Genomic DNA, 18711 nt, shown 5'->3' with positions numbered 1-18711 from the left:
AGCTTAACTGAGCTTCAGCAAATTCCTTCAATACTCTTCAGTGCAAGTCATCCGATATTGTGTATGGAAGCATATTCCTTAGCTAATAATTTGGTATTTCTTTTTATTTCAAGTTTCAATCTGACCCTTTCATCCTGCTCCTGTTCCACAATTGCATGGTGGAACACAAGCTCTCTTCTTGGCCTGCATCCAGCATAGCGAGGCAAGATAAAAGTATACAAATTGTCAATGTGGTGTAGTTTCAGCTAATAATCTTACAGCATGCAGACTTTAAGTCCCTCATGTGTGATGTTTCCTACGCTCCCACCCCTTAGAATTCCCTTTCACTCCTATCATCACCGTAGCAATTGTTTTGGGTCCTCTTCCACAGAATAGTTGTATGCTTGTCAACCTACCACACCGTTTTCCCTTTAATCTGTCTTTCATACTCTGCCTATATAGCCTCTTAAAGTGGTAGTTATGTTGCTTGGAGAGAAAGGTAGAATTTCACGGGGAGAGAGAAAGATAGTATAAAATAGAAATAAAGGTAATATGGGTATATAACTGAATGGGAGGCTTCTAAAACTACCCCACACTTTTGTTATTGGGTCTATGTAGACACAGAATCTGTATTTGGTGCAGTTAAGAAAAAGCCAGAAGTAAAAATAACACAATTAAAATTATTAAAAGTTAAGCTTAATAGTTATAAACTATCATACAGAATTTGCCTGTGCTAATTTCTCTTTGCAATAAGGCTGTTAAAAGAACTGAAGTTTTAAAATAATTCAGTTATTCTTGTCTAAATTACTGTTTACTCAAATGATTCAAATGAAATGTATTCTAATCTAATAATTGTATTTGCATCATGTATTCCTGTTTTCATTTATAAATATGGATCTGAGAAGTAGATTTGCACTCATATATGCATAGGGTTTATTTTTATATAACACGGATTTATGTTTTTAGCTTTTATCCAATTATTTCTTTCTAAATATAGGAAGAAAGAGAATACCCTTCCTTCAAACTCGATATTATCTTGCTATTTTATATTGCCACCTGTATCATTATAATGTAAGTGAGGCTCAGGGTCTGTGTGATCATCTGGTATATGAACTTCTAAAACAGAATCAAATTTCTGTAAGAAACCGAGATGTTACAACAGGTATGTAAATGTAGAATTCTTCTTTCATCAGTCAAGTTATTTATAATAATACGGGTACTACTCAAGTTAATGACAGTAATTGTTACAGCAACTCAGTTACTAAGCAGCATGGTCATAAAGTGAAAAATGTTTGCACCATCTTAGTCCAGCAGTTCTAGTTGCAGTCATTAAACACAATGTCATGTGACCATGACTTGCAACTTCCTGCTAGCTTCTTTATTTACTTTGCTTTTTGAGAATTGGCAGTGAAGGTCACAAATGGCGATCGCATGATCATGGTACACGGCAGGGATCATAATTACAAGCCAATTGCCAAGCACCCAAATTGCAATCATGTGACTGGGATGCTTTGATGGTTGCATCTTAGAGAACCATCCATAAGTCTCATTTTGAACATTCACTGAATGAGTCATCGCTAACTGTATTTAATGTTGCAGACTTGTTGTTTTTATTACAGTGTTATACTTTGTTACACTACATACTTCGTTCATTTTGGTATGGATAATAGAACATTTTTCTGAATTATATAATGCATTTTTATTTGGTTGCTTTTAAACTCCTTTTTCAATATTACCTCACAAATCTGGCTTAAGAATAAATAGCTATTACCTTGTGTTGAATATCGGTGTACCTGCTACATCTCCTTTCTCTCCCAAGTACACTGATTGCCTTGCATGAAAACAACATATTTGATATGTAAAATGGTTCAACTCAAAATATTTTGCACATCACTGCTTAGGGGATTCAGCATTTCAGAGGGTCTTAAAGTCCTGGCTGTTCTCTCATGCCCATGGTGAGGCTGGCTGGAGCCCCTTGTAAAATGTATAGGTTTATGCTGTTGGGAGAATTGACAGTTTTGCATTTTATTTTTGCTGGTTCTTTGTTGCTTTTCTTACTCATTGTGTACTCTATTTTCCTTGTTCTATTGTCAGCTGCCAAGAATTGTTTTGGAGTTGGGTAGCACTTACATCAAATAAATTATTGTTGTTATTATTTCTATTTGAAGTAAGCTCCACTAAGATCAGTAAGACTAAGACCTACATTAGTATAAGATTGCAATCTTTGGCTTTTGATTCTGAAATGCCAAGGAATTCTTGTATGCTGTAGCAATAACTTTATTTTGAGATTTTTACTTCATTCAGTTACCCCAGACTTTTTGGATTTTTGTTTTAGATGCTGAATGGATAAAAGATGTTCACACTGAAGCTGCTCTAGCAGTGGTTCAGTCTTTGGCCCGATTCATGGCAGCCTACTTCACTAATGGGCCAATTTATATACTTCCTCCCCACAGTGTTGGTATCTTACCTCCACTTCATATCAAGCCAGGTACCTTTTGATATTGTTTCATATGCTTGCTTACTGTGACATTGACAAGAAACATTACAGAGCTCTATTGGAAAGTGTTCTTCTCCCTCCTGCCCTATAGAAATGCACAAAACGTGGATTGGATATTATTGGATATTGGATAGTATTTTGTAGTTATTTCCTAGTGTATAATTGTGAGATTCAAGGTGCTGGTAATGACCTATAAAGCTCTAAATGGCTTGGGTCCGGATTATCTAAGGGAACACCTGCTGCCAGCATCAACTTCCCATTGTCCTGTGCGCTCCCACAGGGAGGGCCTCCTCAGGGTGCTGGCGGTTAAGGAGTGCCGGCGGGTGATCCCCAGGGGGAGGGCATTCTCTGTGGGCGCACCTGCCCTTTGGAATGATTTACCGGTGGAACTTCGGACCGCCCCCGATCTGCGTTCATTTCGCTGGCATCTGAAAACCTGGTTTTTTGATCTATCAGGCCTGGACTGAAGGGGTTTTAGCTTTTAATATTGTTTTAATTGTTGGGCTTATGTAATTTAATCTATTTTAATTTATACTATTTTTATATTGTATTTTATGCTGCCCTGTAAACCGCCCTGAGTCCTTCGGGAATAGGGCGGTATAAAAATTTAATTAAATAAAATAAATAAATAATTTATCTAGTTTATTTAGCTGCTGCTCCTTTTCTCTTTTTAAGTAAAACAATGGCATAATACTTGTCTCTGACCTTTCTCTAAATGAAAAATGTTTTTCCTATAAAATGCATCCAATGTGACAGGTCTTGTTCCTGCAGAACTGAAAATTGTAGCTGCTGGTTTAAATTTCTGGGATAAAAGTAGGATAATTGGTGGGAGGATATCTGATGCAAATGATCTACCGTTCTGAGGGCTGTGTTCAGCTTATCTGAAAACAGGCTCAGAATTCACTTGGTCTTACTTTTAAGTAAGCTTGCATAGGATTGCCCATTGAATAATTTAATAACAAAATAAACTCATGACAACTATTTTTTTTAATTATAGATCAGTGCCTTCGTATTATTCCTCTGCAACACTCCAGAGTCACTGAAGCAGTTAGGGATAATGGCCTGTCTTGTGCTTGGACTGTAGAATATACTGTTGATTTGTTGCTTATCAGTGGACTAATTCCAGAAGCTGTGTGGCTAGCCCAGAAACTTGGAGACTGGAAAATGGCTGTTTCAATTGGAGTGGCTTATCAACTATATTGTCAAAGTAATAAAAGCTTTGCAAGGTCAGTCATATATATATACGTATATATATCTATACATATATATATATATATATATATATATATATATATATATATATATATATATATATATATATATATATATATATATACATATACATATACATATACATATATATATATATATATGTGTGTGTGTGTGTGTGTGTGTGTATATATATATATATATATATATATATATATATATATATATATATACAGTAATGTATACAGTAATTATTTATCATGAATTGGTATTATAACATTTACCATGAATAGACATTTATCATAAATAGATACCATCATCATCATCATTATCATCCTGAATCTATCTATTGCAGGATAAAAGCCCTCACTTGAAAGTTATGAAACATAAGCTACCATGATGGTCAAGGGCAGGTTGATGGACAGCAATTTTTTTATTTAGCAGTCTAATGCAGAAAGAAATAAAGTGGACCAAAATCATCTATTTAGATTCTGTACCTAACGGATGACAAGAACCTAGTTTTCCTGCCCATCTAGCACCTTACCCACTGTGGATGGATACGATAGAGAGGGAGAGAGAATCTGTGTGTGTGTGTGTGTTAGTAAATCTAAAATAGGTAATATCTACCAAATTAGCATAATTTTGTCAGAAACATAAGAGTATGACCTTTCCTACTTAGTTTATTGGTGGACCTTTTCAGGGAGAAGTGACAGAAAAACAGCAGTTTTCTTTTTGTAGTATTTCCCCATCTCTTTTGGTTCCATTTTAATGACATGTTATGATACAAGGTTGCTTGCACATTGTGTGATGAAGGCTTAGCTCGCACACTCTCACTTGGTTTTGTCATAGCATGTTTCCACCCAACCAATTATGGTTACTCAATAACTGATAGGTAAGCAACTATGCTTTGGGGCAGTGTGGTAATTCAGACATAAATACTGGGCTCTTAATGTAAGTAGCTGGGCTGTTTGGGATTCGTCATATATCTTGAAACTTCAAAGATGATTCCTAGATAAAGAATCCAACTTTTAGAGATAGTTTTGATGTTTTTAACACAGATTATTAAAAAATTACAATCCTTGTAGAGTTACAGTATGGATATCATCACTTTTTCCACCACCAGCAGATTCTGTCCTTCCAGTTACAATGTATGAAGTGATAGTTGCAATAATCTTACAGGTCAGTAAGAAACGTCTCTATCTAAGATATCAAAGGCAAAACGCCCCAAGTAGGTCTCTTTTGCTTGTATTATGCAACATTAGCTCTTTCAGAGCTTCATATTATACTGAATGGGATAAATATCCTTTGCTTCAATCAATATTTTTCTTTTGTGACTACCCTTGAGTAAATTCCCTGTGTAACTATGCAGAGGCCATTTCAAGAATAGTTTGAAGTAAGCTACCCTGTTCTTTTTAATACAATTTCAGGTCAGGGAAAGTGGAATTATTCCTGCCATTACACTTGATGCCAACAAACATTTTTCAAGAAAAGCTACAATCTTTTTTGGGTCAGCCTGTCAACAATGAAACAACAAGTCAAGGAAACTTCAGATACAAGCAACTCACAGGTACCCAATTTTTTATATAGATTTGTTCTTTTATTATACAGTATTTCTATTCACTGTCATGCAAATGGTGTGACTTCCACATCAGGAAACAGGGTGGAAATATCCTTAGGTATTCTTTATGTTTTTCCTAATATGCATATTTAATAGACATTTACAAGCAGGCAACCTGCTATCAACTCTTCCAAATAATGAAATACTAGTGCAATTTTTTTATGTATATATTCCTGAGCTAGATTTATAGAGGTAAAATATAGTATCTGATATCTCTGCCATTTCTTTAATAATTTTTCAATCATTTTCTAAAGATTTTCAGAAATATACACATATTTTAATAGCTCTCATTTTATGACCATTCATTTTCATTGATAAGGTGTCATCAAATAAAATATCAAATTTGCTGGTCATTTTTTCACTGAAGCCTTTTCTGTATTTTATTGTTCTATATGAATGATTTTTGGAGATTTTTTGGATATTTAATTCACTAATATTGTGCTTATACTTGTGTTACACCCCTATAGTATTTATCTGGAAATATTTTGACTGTTGTAACTAACATAATAAACCATTATTACGAAAGAAATACTGAAATCTTTATATTCTAGTGATATTGTTACTGTTAAAATTTTTAAGTGTGAGGCAACACAAAGGGTCTACAATTTTTTCTTATGGATCAAATGCAGCAACTGATGGACATACCAAAATTCTGATTAAAATTTTCCAGGCATTAGCAGAGATCCTTAACCATGTTAATTAAGTGAGGCAGCACTTTGAAAGTAGGACTGTCATATGTACTATAACCAGTGCTTTTTTTGTAAAAAAAAAAAAAAAGTGCCGGAACTCACACACATCATACAATCTGCCTTGCCTACCCTACAAGGTTCCATCCAAAAAAGATGCCGAAACTCCTTTCTGGGGATTCTATGAGAAAAAAAAGCCCTGACTAAAACATTCAGAATACAGCCTGAATGAAGTGAAATGCATTCATTTGCAAAATTCAAATGCAAAATTATCGGAAATTATATTACTAACTCAGTGTTGCTATCATTTTAAATGAAAAAATATTTCTACTCTCCGGGTGAGAGTAGGCGTGCCCACAGAGAGGGCCTCCTCAGGGTGCCGTCGGCCAGGGAATGCCGACTGGCGGCCCCCAGGGGGTGAGCATTCTCTGTGGGCACGCCTGCCCTCTGGAACCAGCTCCCTGTTGAGCTCTGGACGGCTCCCGACCTTCGCTCCTTTCGCTGCGACCTGAAAACTGGGTTATTTGAGCTTGCCGGCCTGTACTGAGGGATTGGAATTTTACATTTTTAGAATGTGATTTACTTGTTGGGGCTAATTTAATTTAATTTATTTTTAACTTTGTATATTGTGTTTTAACTGCCCTGTACACCGCCCCGAGTCCTTCGGGAGAAGGGTGGTATATAAATCCAATAAAATAAATAAATAATTATTATTGTCTGCTTTTATGCTTATTTTAGATCCTATTGAAGAAGAAGATGCAAATGCTCTTTTTAGTTCAGTAGAACAAATATTAAAAGCAGCTGTTATGGCAGGAGCAGACATTCTATCAGAAACCTTTCAGGTTTTGATGGACTTTGCCAAGGATCATAGTAGAAAATTCTGTGGCTTGGTTCCTGATGGCTTATATCTTCCAGCGCCACCTTTATATTGTCCTCAGCCAACATTTGTGAGTGAAGTATGCATCTCAGTGTTACATTAACATTTTCTTCGTGCTAATTTTTCCTATTGCATTTCAGACTAACTTTTTTCCCCAAAGAAGTACTAGCTTTATGTACTGTATGTATACGTTTATTAATTTTTGAGGTGCTCTTGTAAGGAATCAGTACTAATATTTGTATATGTTCCAGTTTTGTGGGGGTGGGGGAAGGTTAACAGTGTAATTATCGTGCTTATCTTAATTTTTCACACTTTAATAAATCAAAGGAATTAGAGAATGAGGATGGGTAATCTGGCCTGGGCTTATTCTTTCTTTGGGAATTTTCATACTGTAAACCTTTTAAATTTTACAATATTCTTAGGAAGAATATACTGATGTACCATTAAGAATAGAGAGAGACTGCAGACAAAAAGTATCTGGAATTGTTCAGAGGATTCTTCTTCTTTTCCGGGCTGCTCATTGTTCTTTTGCTGCTGCTCAGTGGTATATTGTGCGGCTAAAACATGCACGAAGAGTGATGCAAAAGGTACATGTCTGAAATTATTTATAAATTATTTATAATATTATACAGACTGGTGCTAATATATGGAAAACAGCTTTTTTAGACCTGATATATTTCATGGAATTCTACTATCCTGTAGATTACTTTCAGATGTGATCTTCTAAATGAAAATCTCTGAAGGCAAATACTATGATTCATATAGAGATTTATTTACTTTTTATTATTTAGGTTGCCTTAAAATGGTATGTTTTCTGCAAATATAATCACTGCGACATTTCCAAATTGACCAATGGTTTGACTGTTCCAACTATGGGAAATAATTGGAATTTAGCAGAAGCCTTTTTGGTAATCTGTATTTCTTAAGAAGTAAATTCCAAGCTGTTCAGTTCTCTTAATGCAGAAATGGAGCTGTAGCCCGATCACCTTCTTTACAACTTTCCCAAAAAGGAGAAGTTGTGGATTGGACTACCTACCTTCTGCTTACCTTCAAGGCTAAGCAGAACCACCCCACTTTCTGAGAAAGGCCAATGCCCAACCGTATATCCCTTCCCAAATGGTCTCCACAAACTAAGAGTGACAAAAGCTGGCCAGATAGCAGTCCTGAGAAACCTGTCTATTTCATTAGAAATTATAGGATCCAGAAGATTTATCCAACAATATTGCCTGGAATATTCACAGTGTCCCAATAAATGATCAGGGGTGCTGCCGTTCCCCAATAAGGAATGGGTCACCAGAAAAACGGCCACTGGTTAGCTATTAGCAGATACATAAGATGATGTATCTTATGCATGTATCTTATGCTTCGGTACTCTTATTGCCATAATGTAATCTCTAGTGGTAGTAATAGGTCCCCCCCATACACACACATGTAAGCTGAATTCACTGTCAAACCTATGAGATACCCTCCCCCTTTCCCCTTATACATGCAAACTGCTTACAAAGTGTCCTTGTAAGAAAACATATGCAGCAAGTTGAATTGACTCTTGAGTGGTGAAAAGAATCAGAGACCAGGAACTTGTGGCTCAGTAAATCAGATTGTTCATACTCACTGACCATATTTCAAAGAAGCTGTGCTTAGCTTGCTAACCTAGTAGGAAGGAATAAATAACAAGAAAGGTCACAAAGATGGTTTTATCTAAAACATTCCAATGCCATGTTATAATTTATACCATGTTTTCCTTTGTCTTGTCTCTTTGGTCCCTCTTTCTCATTTTAGATCCACAAAAAAGGTGCCCTTCCTCCTTTAAGTGATCTTCCAGCAAATTTGCTTAAGTATTCCAAATATCATACTGTGTTCTTAAGGCCTTCTTCTTTTGGAGACCATAACTTTGATGCTGTTTCATGTAAAACTATAGGTGTGTATCTGCAAAAAATCCAATATGTGTTTAAAGAAGAATAAAATGCAAAGCAAAAAAGCTTGTCTGTCTGTAATAGCCCTTAAAAATGTTTAGGTACTATATGGACAGTGTCATCTACTCTAGGCTTAATAGTATATTCAGAGCCTGTGGGAGACTCTCATCTGGCTCCTTGCACATTCCTCAGCTATCAGACAAAGAGTTAGTTTCCTGGCCCATTCAAGTAGAGAATCTGTCTTAAAAGAAGAAAAGGTTTCCATTTTAATAAGCTGAGAACTAAATTGGGTTATAAGATGAAAGCAATCTAGTTGCTGATTTTTCTGACATTTTCAATATATCTTACTGATCTCCTGACACAAGCAACTTGTGAAAGGGCAATTTTTAAACGTTCATATGACTTGTCATTAATATGTTGGGTAAATAACCTGTAAATATGCATGTATTGGTTCTGTTGCAATAAAATGAAAAGATTAGGCTCTCAGTCCTAGTTTTAATACTGATTCCCTTATACAGTAAGGTTTTATCTACTGGGGACACATTTTAAAATTTATTTTCCTCTGATAGATTAACTTTCACTGCAGTGTGTGTGTGTGTGTGTGTGTGTGTGTGTGTGTATACACACACATACACACATTGCAGTGAAAGTTAATTGATAGAAGAAAAGTGAAGAAGCTGATGATAGTAAACAATACAGCCATTAAAAGAATACATTGATTGCCTGCAGAATTTTCTGTGTGTCTCTTGCAGGATGCTTTCGAGAATTATGTATATTGTGCTGGATGCTTCATGTTCGTGAAAGATTGTCTGATAGTTGCAGACGGTATCAAAGGGCAAGAGAGAATTTGGAAAACCGGAATGTAATTAAAATAGCATGAAATTTTTAAGTCTCTCCCCCCCTCTCTCTCTCTCTCTCTCTCTCCCTCCCTCCCTCCCTCCCTTCTCCCCTCTCTCTCACATCTATCTACTACTTGATTTCTCTAGCTGCCCACCTCAACAAATGATTGGGTGGCATATATAAGAGATTATCTTTTCACGTTTTTTCTTCTTTCTAATTACAAATCAGTTTAAATGAGAAAGAGATCCTTTTTTGTAATAGTCCCCCAATTATTTGAACTACCTCCCTTCCTCAGATTCCACAGACTTTACCACTGCTGCTTTTAAGTATCTCTTAAAATATATGACTAGTCTAGTCAGGATTTCATCTGACTAGTTGAAATTATAATTATATAATTTTTATTTTCATATTGGCTTTATTAATACAATGTTGCATTTTTGTAAGCAGCCCTGGGAGAGGTTTTATCTTAAAAGTTGCCCAAAAATATTTTTAATAATAATAGTCAAAGCTTATACAATACACCACTATGGCAGATCTGTGGGTTTAAATCCAACCTACCTGAATTACTCATAAAAGGAAGTATAAGAGGATGATCAGTATTCCCTTTTAGCTTTATTCAAATATTAAATATTAGCTTTATTCAAATGTCTTAATAGTACATATATTTTTGTGGTAGACCGGGGTTTAGATTTCATGTAGTTTGAGATGTCAGTAACCATGTAGATAAGTTTTTGGCCAATTACAAGATGTTCTTTCTTTAGGAATTCAAGAGGATCGAATTTGATGCTTGCATAGTTGAGTACTCTGTCAGTGCTTTGGAGTGGGCTTGCCGAATGCTTCCTTTTGCTAGATTCATGAACATTGAAGAACTTGTGCAGGATATCATTCTGAGCCTTATTGGAGAATTACCACCAATTAAAAAGGTATGCAGGATTGAACAATTTAGCTTTGTTGATATAGGTAACCCTAATCTGTTCAACAACCATTGACAGTTAAAACAACCTTGGAAAGAGTACTTTGTGGCCTGTAAAGCACTTCCAACCATTGTAAAACTTTTGTGCCAACCCCCCCTGGTCGTGTGACCACATTTCGGGGGGCGGGGGGGGGAAGCTTGGCAACGCTTACATTTACAATCAATTGCTAAGAGCCCCACAATTATGTGATCACCATTTGCAATTTTCTCTGCCAGCTTCCCCAGTAAGTTAATGGGAAAGCCGTACAGAAAGGTTGCAAGTGAACAACATAATGATTACAAATGGTTTGTTTTTTGTGGACCACTGATGGCTAGATGGCCTCCTTCGATTCAAATAATATGTATTGGAGTGAAGGGAGACCTATCTGGCAATTCAAAGGCCTTGGTCTGGAAACCTGATTGGCAAAAAAAAGGCAGAGTTAGATTTAAAAAGTGAGTTCTTACAGAACCATTAAAGGTTATCCTTTTAGTAATCAGTGCCAACCTAGCAGTTCAAAAGCACGCAAAAATGCAAGTAGAAAAATAGGGACCACTACGGTGGGAAGGTAACAGCGTTCCATGCGCCTTTGGCGTCCAGTCATGCCGGCCACATGACCACGGAGACGTCCTCAGACAAGCGCTGGCTCTTCAGCTTTGAAACGGAGATGAGCACCGGCCCCTAGAGTCGGAAACGACTAGCACGCATGTGCAGGGGAACCTTTACCTTTTTACCTTTTACGACCTATCAGGATCTAAAATAGAAAATGTTTATGAGATAGAACTAGAATGTGTTTATGTATCTATTAGGCTTATTTTAGACGTTATAATTTGTGCACTGACATAATGGAAATTTGGTTTATAGATCTCACGTTTGATGTTAAAAGACGTTTGATTATTCTATTTAAGAATTAAGAATTAGCTAAAATTTAAAACAGAATTTGGTTGTGTATAAATAGTTGTAGATTGATAAACATAGGCTGTGGTCCTGTCAGTAACGTGTATGTATTAGGTGTGAAACAGACAATGTTTATTAGTTAGAACATAGCTACTCAGCCACTGTGTACATGTTAGATGCTATAGTTTTTGCTGTAATGAAATAAGGGAATTTGGGTTGTGAATATTATTTGGGATGTTAAAGGCTAAATTTGAATGATATAATTAAAATTAAAATTAGGAAAACTTTAATAACAGGACATAGATACAGTATATCTCAATGAAAATGAATTGACAAATTTTTCAACTGACCATGCTATTTCTAGAAATTTACTAGTTTAAACTGGTTGTATGAAATGTTAAGGGAAATTGAGAAGGATGTTTTGATAATGTAACCTGAATTATGTACTGAATCTCTGATTACCCAGTCATCATGATGCTTTCTAAATATGTAGATTTTAACTAAAAAACCAATAAAACCTGTTTAAAAAAAGAAAAAAGAAAGGTTGCAAGTGGTGGGGATGGAGAGGAGCTGCAATCCTTTGTGGAACTGCAAGAAAGCTACTGAAATCTTCAGGATTTCATCTCTTTTTCTGCAGCCCATCGAAGAATTCCCCCTTCATGTATGGAAACCTTTGCAGAAATGTTTGAGAGCAACAGGGCTGCTTGCCAGGAGGGTTTCATCTCCACATGGATCTGAAATCCTTCAGCATGCAGCTCTTTTGCTGGAGATTGCAGCGGGGATAAATGGTTGTTGAGTGAAGTGGTCACATGGGCATGTTGCTTAATGACTGTTTCAACCACAACAGAGATTTATGTCCCAGTGTGTTTGTAAGTCATTCACTGTCACTATACCTTTGAATGTTTGTTTTTACAAGCGTGCAACAAGCGTGATTTTTGGAAATTTTACCAAGTATCTGGAAGCAATTGAAACTTCATGCTGGTTTGTTTTATACAGGTGGCAGAAATTTTGGTAAAAGCATTTCCTAGCCCTGAAGATGTGAGGGTCTCACTAAGGGATAAATATAATGATCTATATCAACGACTTAGGCACTGCACAGTTAAAGGTACAGTGTATGACAAAATAATGAAAGCAAAGCAGTATTTTTTTCTTTAAAAAAAGTTCCTTGAAAAATGAAAATATAAATAATCATAGTATGAATTATTGTCTTTAAGCAATGTGAACAATTTCCTTGCCAAAGGAAAACAAATATAAAGTACTCTAGATACAGAGAATGAGGTGGCTGGATGGAGTCACTGAAGCAGTAGGCATGAGCTTAAATGGACTCCAGAAGATGCTAGAGGACAGGAAGGCCTGGAGGAACATTGTCCATAGGGTCGCAATGGGTCGGACACAACTTCGCAGCTAACAACAACAACAGATTATTGGCCAAGGAAAATTTATATATCGAATAGACACTGAATAGTATTATCCACCTACTGCATATAAAATTTGTCATAGAATATAACTTATCTGAAATCTCAGTTAAAATGACTAGTTAATGTGATCCACATTTTCTGTCTTTATGGTTAGGCCCCAATAGTGAAGAAATTATGTCGGTTGTACTACAGGCTACTTACAAAGTGAATGTGAAAACCCTGAAACGTGTGATAAGAAACATAGGGCCCATTCGAACAAATATCTGGGAAACACCGGAAGAAGAGATACAAGACTCTGGAGCTTCCTGCTATGATCAGTTTTCCTTGGGGACTACTCTAAGCAGAAGCACAATTTCAGATTTCAGAAACCTTCACGGGTGTAACAGTGCTGAACCCGCAGATTCACTTTCTGAGTTTGGGTTGGCAGAAGAAGCAAGAAAACTGAAGCAAGAAAAATCCAAGTAAGCATTTGTAACATTTTGTCTTGAATCAGAGAAAATATTATTTTGAGTAACATCTTATTTAAACTATACGAAACTGCACATTTACTTTGCATCAAGTTCCCTCTGGCTTGTATGTAAGTGTGCGTAGGATCGCAACCTAAAAGCCTCATGTCCTTGTTCTGCTCCTATTATGCTTCATTGATTCTGGGGATCACATAGCAAAGTGAGACCAAAGCAGTAGTGGACTGACCCAATTCACCCAAGAAAATCCTTAAAGCAGAAGAACACAGTAAGAATGAGATTGTCATAGAAATCATATTTAATTATTTTTTTCAGTAAGTTAATATTTTTCATAGGACTTAGCATATGATTGACATTGTGCCATGTAGGCTTATTTTACTCTTAGCTACTTTGTAGTACCACGTTTCCCTGAAAGTAAGGCCTACTCCGAAAATAAGCCCGAGCTTGATTTTGGGGGGTGGGCCTAATATAAGCCCTACCTCAAAAATAAGCCCTAGTTTGGGGGCAAGGCACACCTAAAAAATCAAACTAGGGCTGGGGTTTAGCTGCCCCACGTGCTCCGCACCCACTTACCTTGTAGCCAGGTCTCTCCTTACTGGCCCACTTCTTCTGCCAAGTCTTCACCCAGGTCTGCATTTCTCAGTCACAAGCCTTAATGGAAGGGTACTGCAGCTGAGAACCAAGCTATGGATTGAAATCATAGCTCAGTTCTGCAAGACCTATGCAGTTGAGAACTGAGCTATGGATTGAATCCATTATGGATTGAATCCATAGCCCAGTATTCTGCTGCAGTAGCTTTCCTAAAAAGCAGGCCAGAATGCAGCTGCAGAATGAAGCTGCTCCTTTGGGCAGAAGAAGTGGACCTGCTGGGTGGGTCTGTCTGTGCCGGAGGTGAGAATAAAAGACATCCCCCCAAAATAAGACCTGGTGCCTCTTGGAGGCAAAAAAAAAAGACGCAGTCTTATTTTTGGGGAAACACGGTATTCGTTTCCTTCCTAGATTGAAAGCACCTCCCTTGCCTTTATGGATATACAGAAGTTGCTGTGGAAGGAAAAGAATTTGCTTTTCATATATGTTATTTTATTCTGTTTTGTAGTGATTTACCCTCTTGTATAGAAGCTTCCAACCGTAAAGAGTGGACTGAAAAGTTAAAAGACTGCAGTGGGGAAAGAGATTTTAAAAAAGAGACCCATAAAGACCTTCCCAATCAACTCCATATGCCTCTAGTCGGTGAATGGGAATTTGAACGTGATGATGATGAATACATTAAGTTTTTAGACCTCTTCCTAACTTACGTACTTGAAAGGGATCCACTCAATCACAGTGAATCTGCTGTTCCTTTTCTGACGTGCTTTTCAGCACTGCTTAGAGAGCATGAGCTCCATTCCCTTCTTTTTGATGTTCATACAACACTGATACGTCGACAGCTGAGAACTGAAGTCCAAAATGCATTTAGAGCTGGTTCTTGCTACACCCTTGGTTTGGGATTTAGTGATTCTAAACTAGCTTCTGTGTGTGATAAAAAGAAAAAAGATTGTGAACAAGAAACTTTAGCCGATGGGCAACTGTTAGAGCTTTCAGACTGTGATTCAGTTATGAGACTTCCTGAAAGAAGAGGCTTATTTGGTCAAAGCCAGCAATCAGTCAGTGACTCACATGATTCTAGTAAGACATTCACACCAGCATTGGTTCAGTGTTGGTCTACCCCTAAAACAGCTCTGTTTCAAAAATACATCTGCAAAACTGGACAAGTGAATGACATCACACAGCAAGACGAACCAGTTCCAGAAATACATCTTAAATTTAACAATATATCTCGCTTACTTGAATGGATGATCAGATGGTCCAGTAAAAGAATGGTTCAGGATCCCATCACAACAGGGACATTTCAGGAATGCCAGCCAATGATGCACGTGAAAATATCTTCATCTGCCATTCTTTCATCATTGTGGATTTTAGAGCGACGTTACGGCAACAAATTTCAAGACCAAAATTGCGGTTTGGTAAGCAATAGAAATTATTTTGAGCATATCTAAAGCTAATATTTGAATTTGAGCAAAGTGTCTCAAAGTGCATACAAACAAAAATCTGCCTATAGAAAGAAAATAGCTCAAAGGTGGACATCTCCCAGCTCAGATGGCTTGACACCACAATAAAAATGCACAATGAGCAATAATATTTATAATAAATATACATAAAGTGAATCAATCCCTCTTCCATTCTTCTGGGAGTTCTAGGAAAGGAAATACTTTGTTAACATATGTAGAATAATGGAGACTTTATTCTTACATATAATACAATATGTACATATATGTATATGCATGTTTGCTTATAAACAAACACTTGAATTCATTTGCATTTATTTTTGAGAAATCATTTGTAGAATAAGGTTGTTACTATTTATTGGGATTTTGTACATGTTTTGCTATTTATAGTATCTTGTCTATTATTGTGGGGTGTGATGGTGCAGTGGTTAGAATGCAGTATTGCAGGCTAACTCTCCGACAACGACAACCTGGAGTTCAATCCTGACAGACTCAGGGTGGACTCAGCTTTCCATCCTTCCAAGGTCAGTAAAATGAGGACCCAGATTGTAGGGGGCAATATATGCTGACATTTGTAAACCACTCAGAAAGTCCTATAAAGCACTATGGAGTGGTATGTAAGTCTAAGTGCTATTGCTATTATACTTTAGGCTAGGGGTCCCCAACCTGCAGGCTATAGCCCATTACCAGGCCATGGCCTGTTCACAACTGGGCAACATGAGTGGCAGGGGAGTGCTCACTCATACAAACAAAGCTGCACGCGCACACGCCTATCTCTTGCAAAACCATCCCCTCTCTTTTCTTCAGCATACAGAGATGCAACTGCTGTAACTTGATAACTGCATGCATTTGAACATATTTTGCTGTTTACTGAACTCAGCAAAAGAAATAAATGATTTTCTCTGAGCATCATCTCTGAAAATTGGCATAGATAGAGCAAACTCATTTCACCCTCAGCTTTCCCCACTAAGTAACGATGCAAACAGTGATTTTTGCAATAGTTACTTTAGAGAAAGACCAAGAAAAACATTTTAACTTTACATAGGAATATCAAAATATGAACTGTAAGCTTTTAGCATCTAGCCAATAATTAATGACAAAGTTACGCACTTTATGTTAACAGCCTAACTTGACCTGCATCAGATTAAATTATTGGTGGATTGAGATTGTATAATAGGTAAAAGGTTCATACTAAATATTTTGTGAGGTGCTCTTTGTTTTTTATGCATGATAATAAGGAGGTGTAAAGAAAATGAATCCAAAGACTGCTATGCTGCTAGAACAAGAACTCCTTTACTTTATATTTTAAAAAGTCAATGTGCATTAATAGGGCTTGAAAAGTATAAAATTTCTATGGCATTCTTTTTTTACCGTCATGAGATTATATTAAAAAATTAAAAATAGTATAAAATATTATGTGAAAGTTTTGCTTTCCCAGAGATACACACTAATTCAAATTATTTGCAGCAATCACTCGTATGTTTCCTTCCTGATTAATTAGTACACTGTCAGGGAAGCCAAGATTTTAGAATGTTAAGTAATGAACCTCCTTGTAGAGCAGTCGCTAAGCAGCGTCAAACATTCCATAGCCATGGACATTTCTTGTAATGTGGTACATTTAGAAGGTAGCAGAAACGTATATGAAAAATACTAAGGAATGGTACTTATCTAATGAAATCCTGGGCTATAATTTATTTAGCAAAAACATTATTAAAGCCAAGTGGAGCCTTTGGGTAACTAACATGGGACAATTTTTGTGAAGGGAAAATTTAAAATTTGATCTACAATTTTTCAAAACAATTATATTATCAAATTGTAATTTGTATTAAAGGTTATTTATAGGAAGGCATATATCTCAAAAAGCTTTACATTCCAATCCAAATCTGAAAATATATAGCCTCTACTGGTGAGAGTTTTCTTAGGCAGACGGGTTTCCTGTAGTTGCAATAGTAGATATTGAAATGTGCACAACAGGAGTGTAATGCAAAGCTATGAATACAAATCATTTTTTAAACTTAAAAATTATATGTGGTGTTGTTTTAGAAACCACAGAAACAGTGTGAAAAAATTTTCACTATCGCACCCAAACTGGAGAAAGATGGTTCTAAGGGTTCAAATAGTTCTTCATCGGAGGAAGCTCCAGCGGATATCCAAAATGGACGTGCATATGGTGAACCACTTAAAAATATTCCAAGGTAAGAATTCAGCATTCAGTTTGATTATAAGAACATATACTGCCAAAGGGAGTAAAAACTGTTGTATAAAAAGAGAACGTTATTACCTAAAATCTTCTTTTTTTAAAAAATGTCACTTTTAAAGGTGTGGAACATTACCTGGAAAGCAAAATAGGAAGAAAGTAAATCGTAGGGCTCATTCTATAGTACCTGATATAGACACTGGAAGTACAGCTTTTGATATCAGTCTGGCAGAAAAAGTGGCAGAATTTCTACGAAATGACGTAGCATCTGAAACTGAAGGTTAGTTAAAAGAAAAATGTTTTCTTCACTTACATGAAGTCATTTATGTGAACTAAAAGAGATTTTTGCATAGGATATATAATATCGTGTTTCCCTGAAAATAAGATCTACCCCATAAATAAGCTCTAGCTTGATTTTTATACATGCAGCCAATATTAGGCCTACCCCAAAAATAAGTTCTACTTAAGACCCTGCCCACTCCATTGCACCTGGTTGCACAAGGTGGGACGAGGCGCACAGGTAAAAATCAAGCTAGGGCAGGGTGTGTGCGTGGAGCTGTCCCATGCAACCCGCATCCACGTTTAGGACAGTTGCAGCCAGGCCTCCCACACCCCAACACCTGCCTTGCCAGCCCACTTCTGTGGCTGCTTTCCGCAGCTCGCACATGTCACCCCCAGCCTCCATTTCACTGTCAGAGACCTTCCGGAAAGGCCTCTGCAGCCAAGAAATGAGCTCCGGATTGATGCACGTGGCACACCCCCCCACCCCCACCAGAGGACAGCTTTGGGGTTAGAAAGCTTCCCAGAGCAGGATACTTGTTAACAGAAGAAAATGTAAGATTGTAAATGTACAGTTGATTAGGGATTTTTAAAAAAACACAAGCAAAAACAAAAACTGAATTAAGTGGTGCCTGTGTGAATCTACCAATCAACTCAAAGCAGAGGACAGCTTGAGAAGTCAGCTGTTTGTCAGCTGAAAAAGGAACAAAAAGAACGAACTGTTTGAGGTCCCTGTAACTTGGAATATTATGAGGGTGTGGAATTATGTAGGATGATTTTTCTTTTGGGTTTTCTGCTGGATAGCCACAAATACACAAGCTTGAGTCTTCTGGCACTTTATG

General features: G+C 36.8%; 1 protein-coding gene across 1 annotated transcript in view; it reads left to right on the top strand.

Moving 5' to 3' along the window:
- Nucleotides 1-18711, top strand: part of CPLANE1 (ciliogenesis and planar polarity effector complex subunit 1) — a 70023-nt gene that overhangs the window by 15355 nt on the left and 35957 nt on the right. The window contains exons 17-30 of the mRNA XM_081321296.1: nt 977-1141; nt 2315-2467; nt 3474-3702; nt 5113-5252; nt 6728-6945; nt 7289-7453; nt 8646-8784; nt 9532-9641; nt 10381-10542; nt 12463-12571; nt 13039-13345; nt 14445-15351; nt 17437-17588; nt 17713-17870. Coding sequence (XP_081177422.1) covers nt 977-1141; nt 2315-2467; nt 3474-3702; nt 5113-5252; nt 6728-6945; nt 7289-7453; nt 8646-8784; nt 9532-9641; nt 10381-10542; nt 12463-12571; nt 13039-13345; nt 14445-15351; nt 17437-17588; nt 17713-17870 — 3114 coding nt within the window. The remainder of the gene's footprint in view (nt 1-976; nt 1142-2314; nt 2468-3473; nt 3703-5112; nt 5253-6727; nt 6946-7288; nt 7454-8645; nt 8785-9531; nt 9642-10380; nt 10543-12462; nt 12572-13038; nt 13346-14444; nt 15352-17436; nt 17589-17712; nt 17871-18711) is intronic.

Source organism: Vipera berus, assembly GCF_964194415.1.
Source record: "Vipera berus genome assembly, chromosome: 2".
NCBI classification, from domain to species: domain Eukaryota; kingdom Metazoa; phylum Chordata; class Lepidosauria; order Squamata; family Viperidae; genus Vipera; species Vipera berus.
Note: the sequence above shows the minus strand (reverse complement) of the source record. Positions and strands in the feature narration are given on the sequence as shown.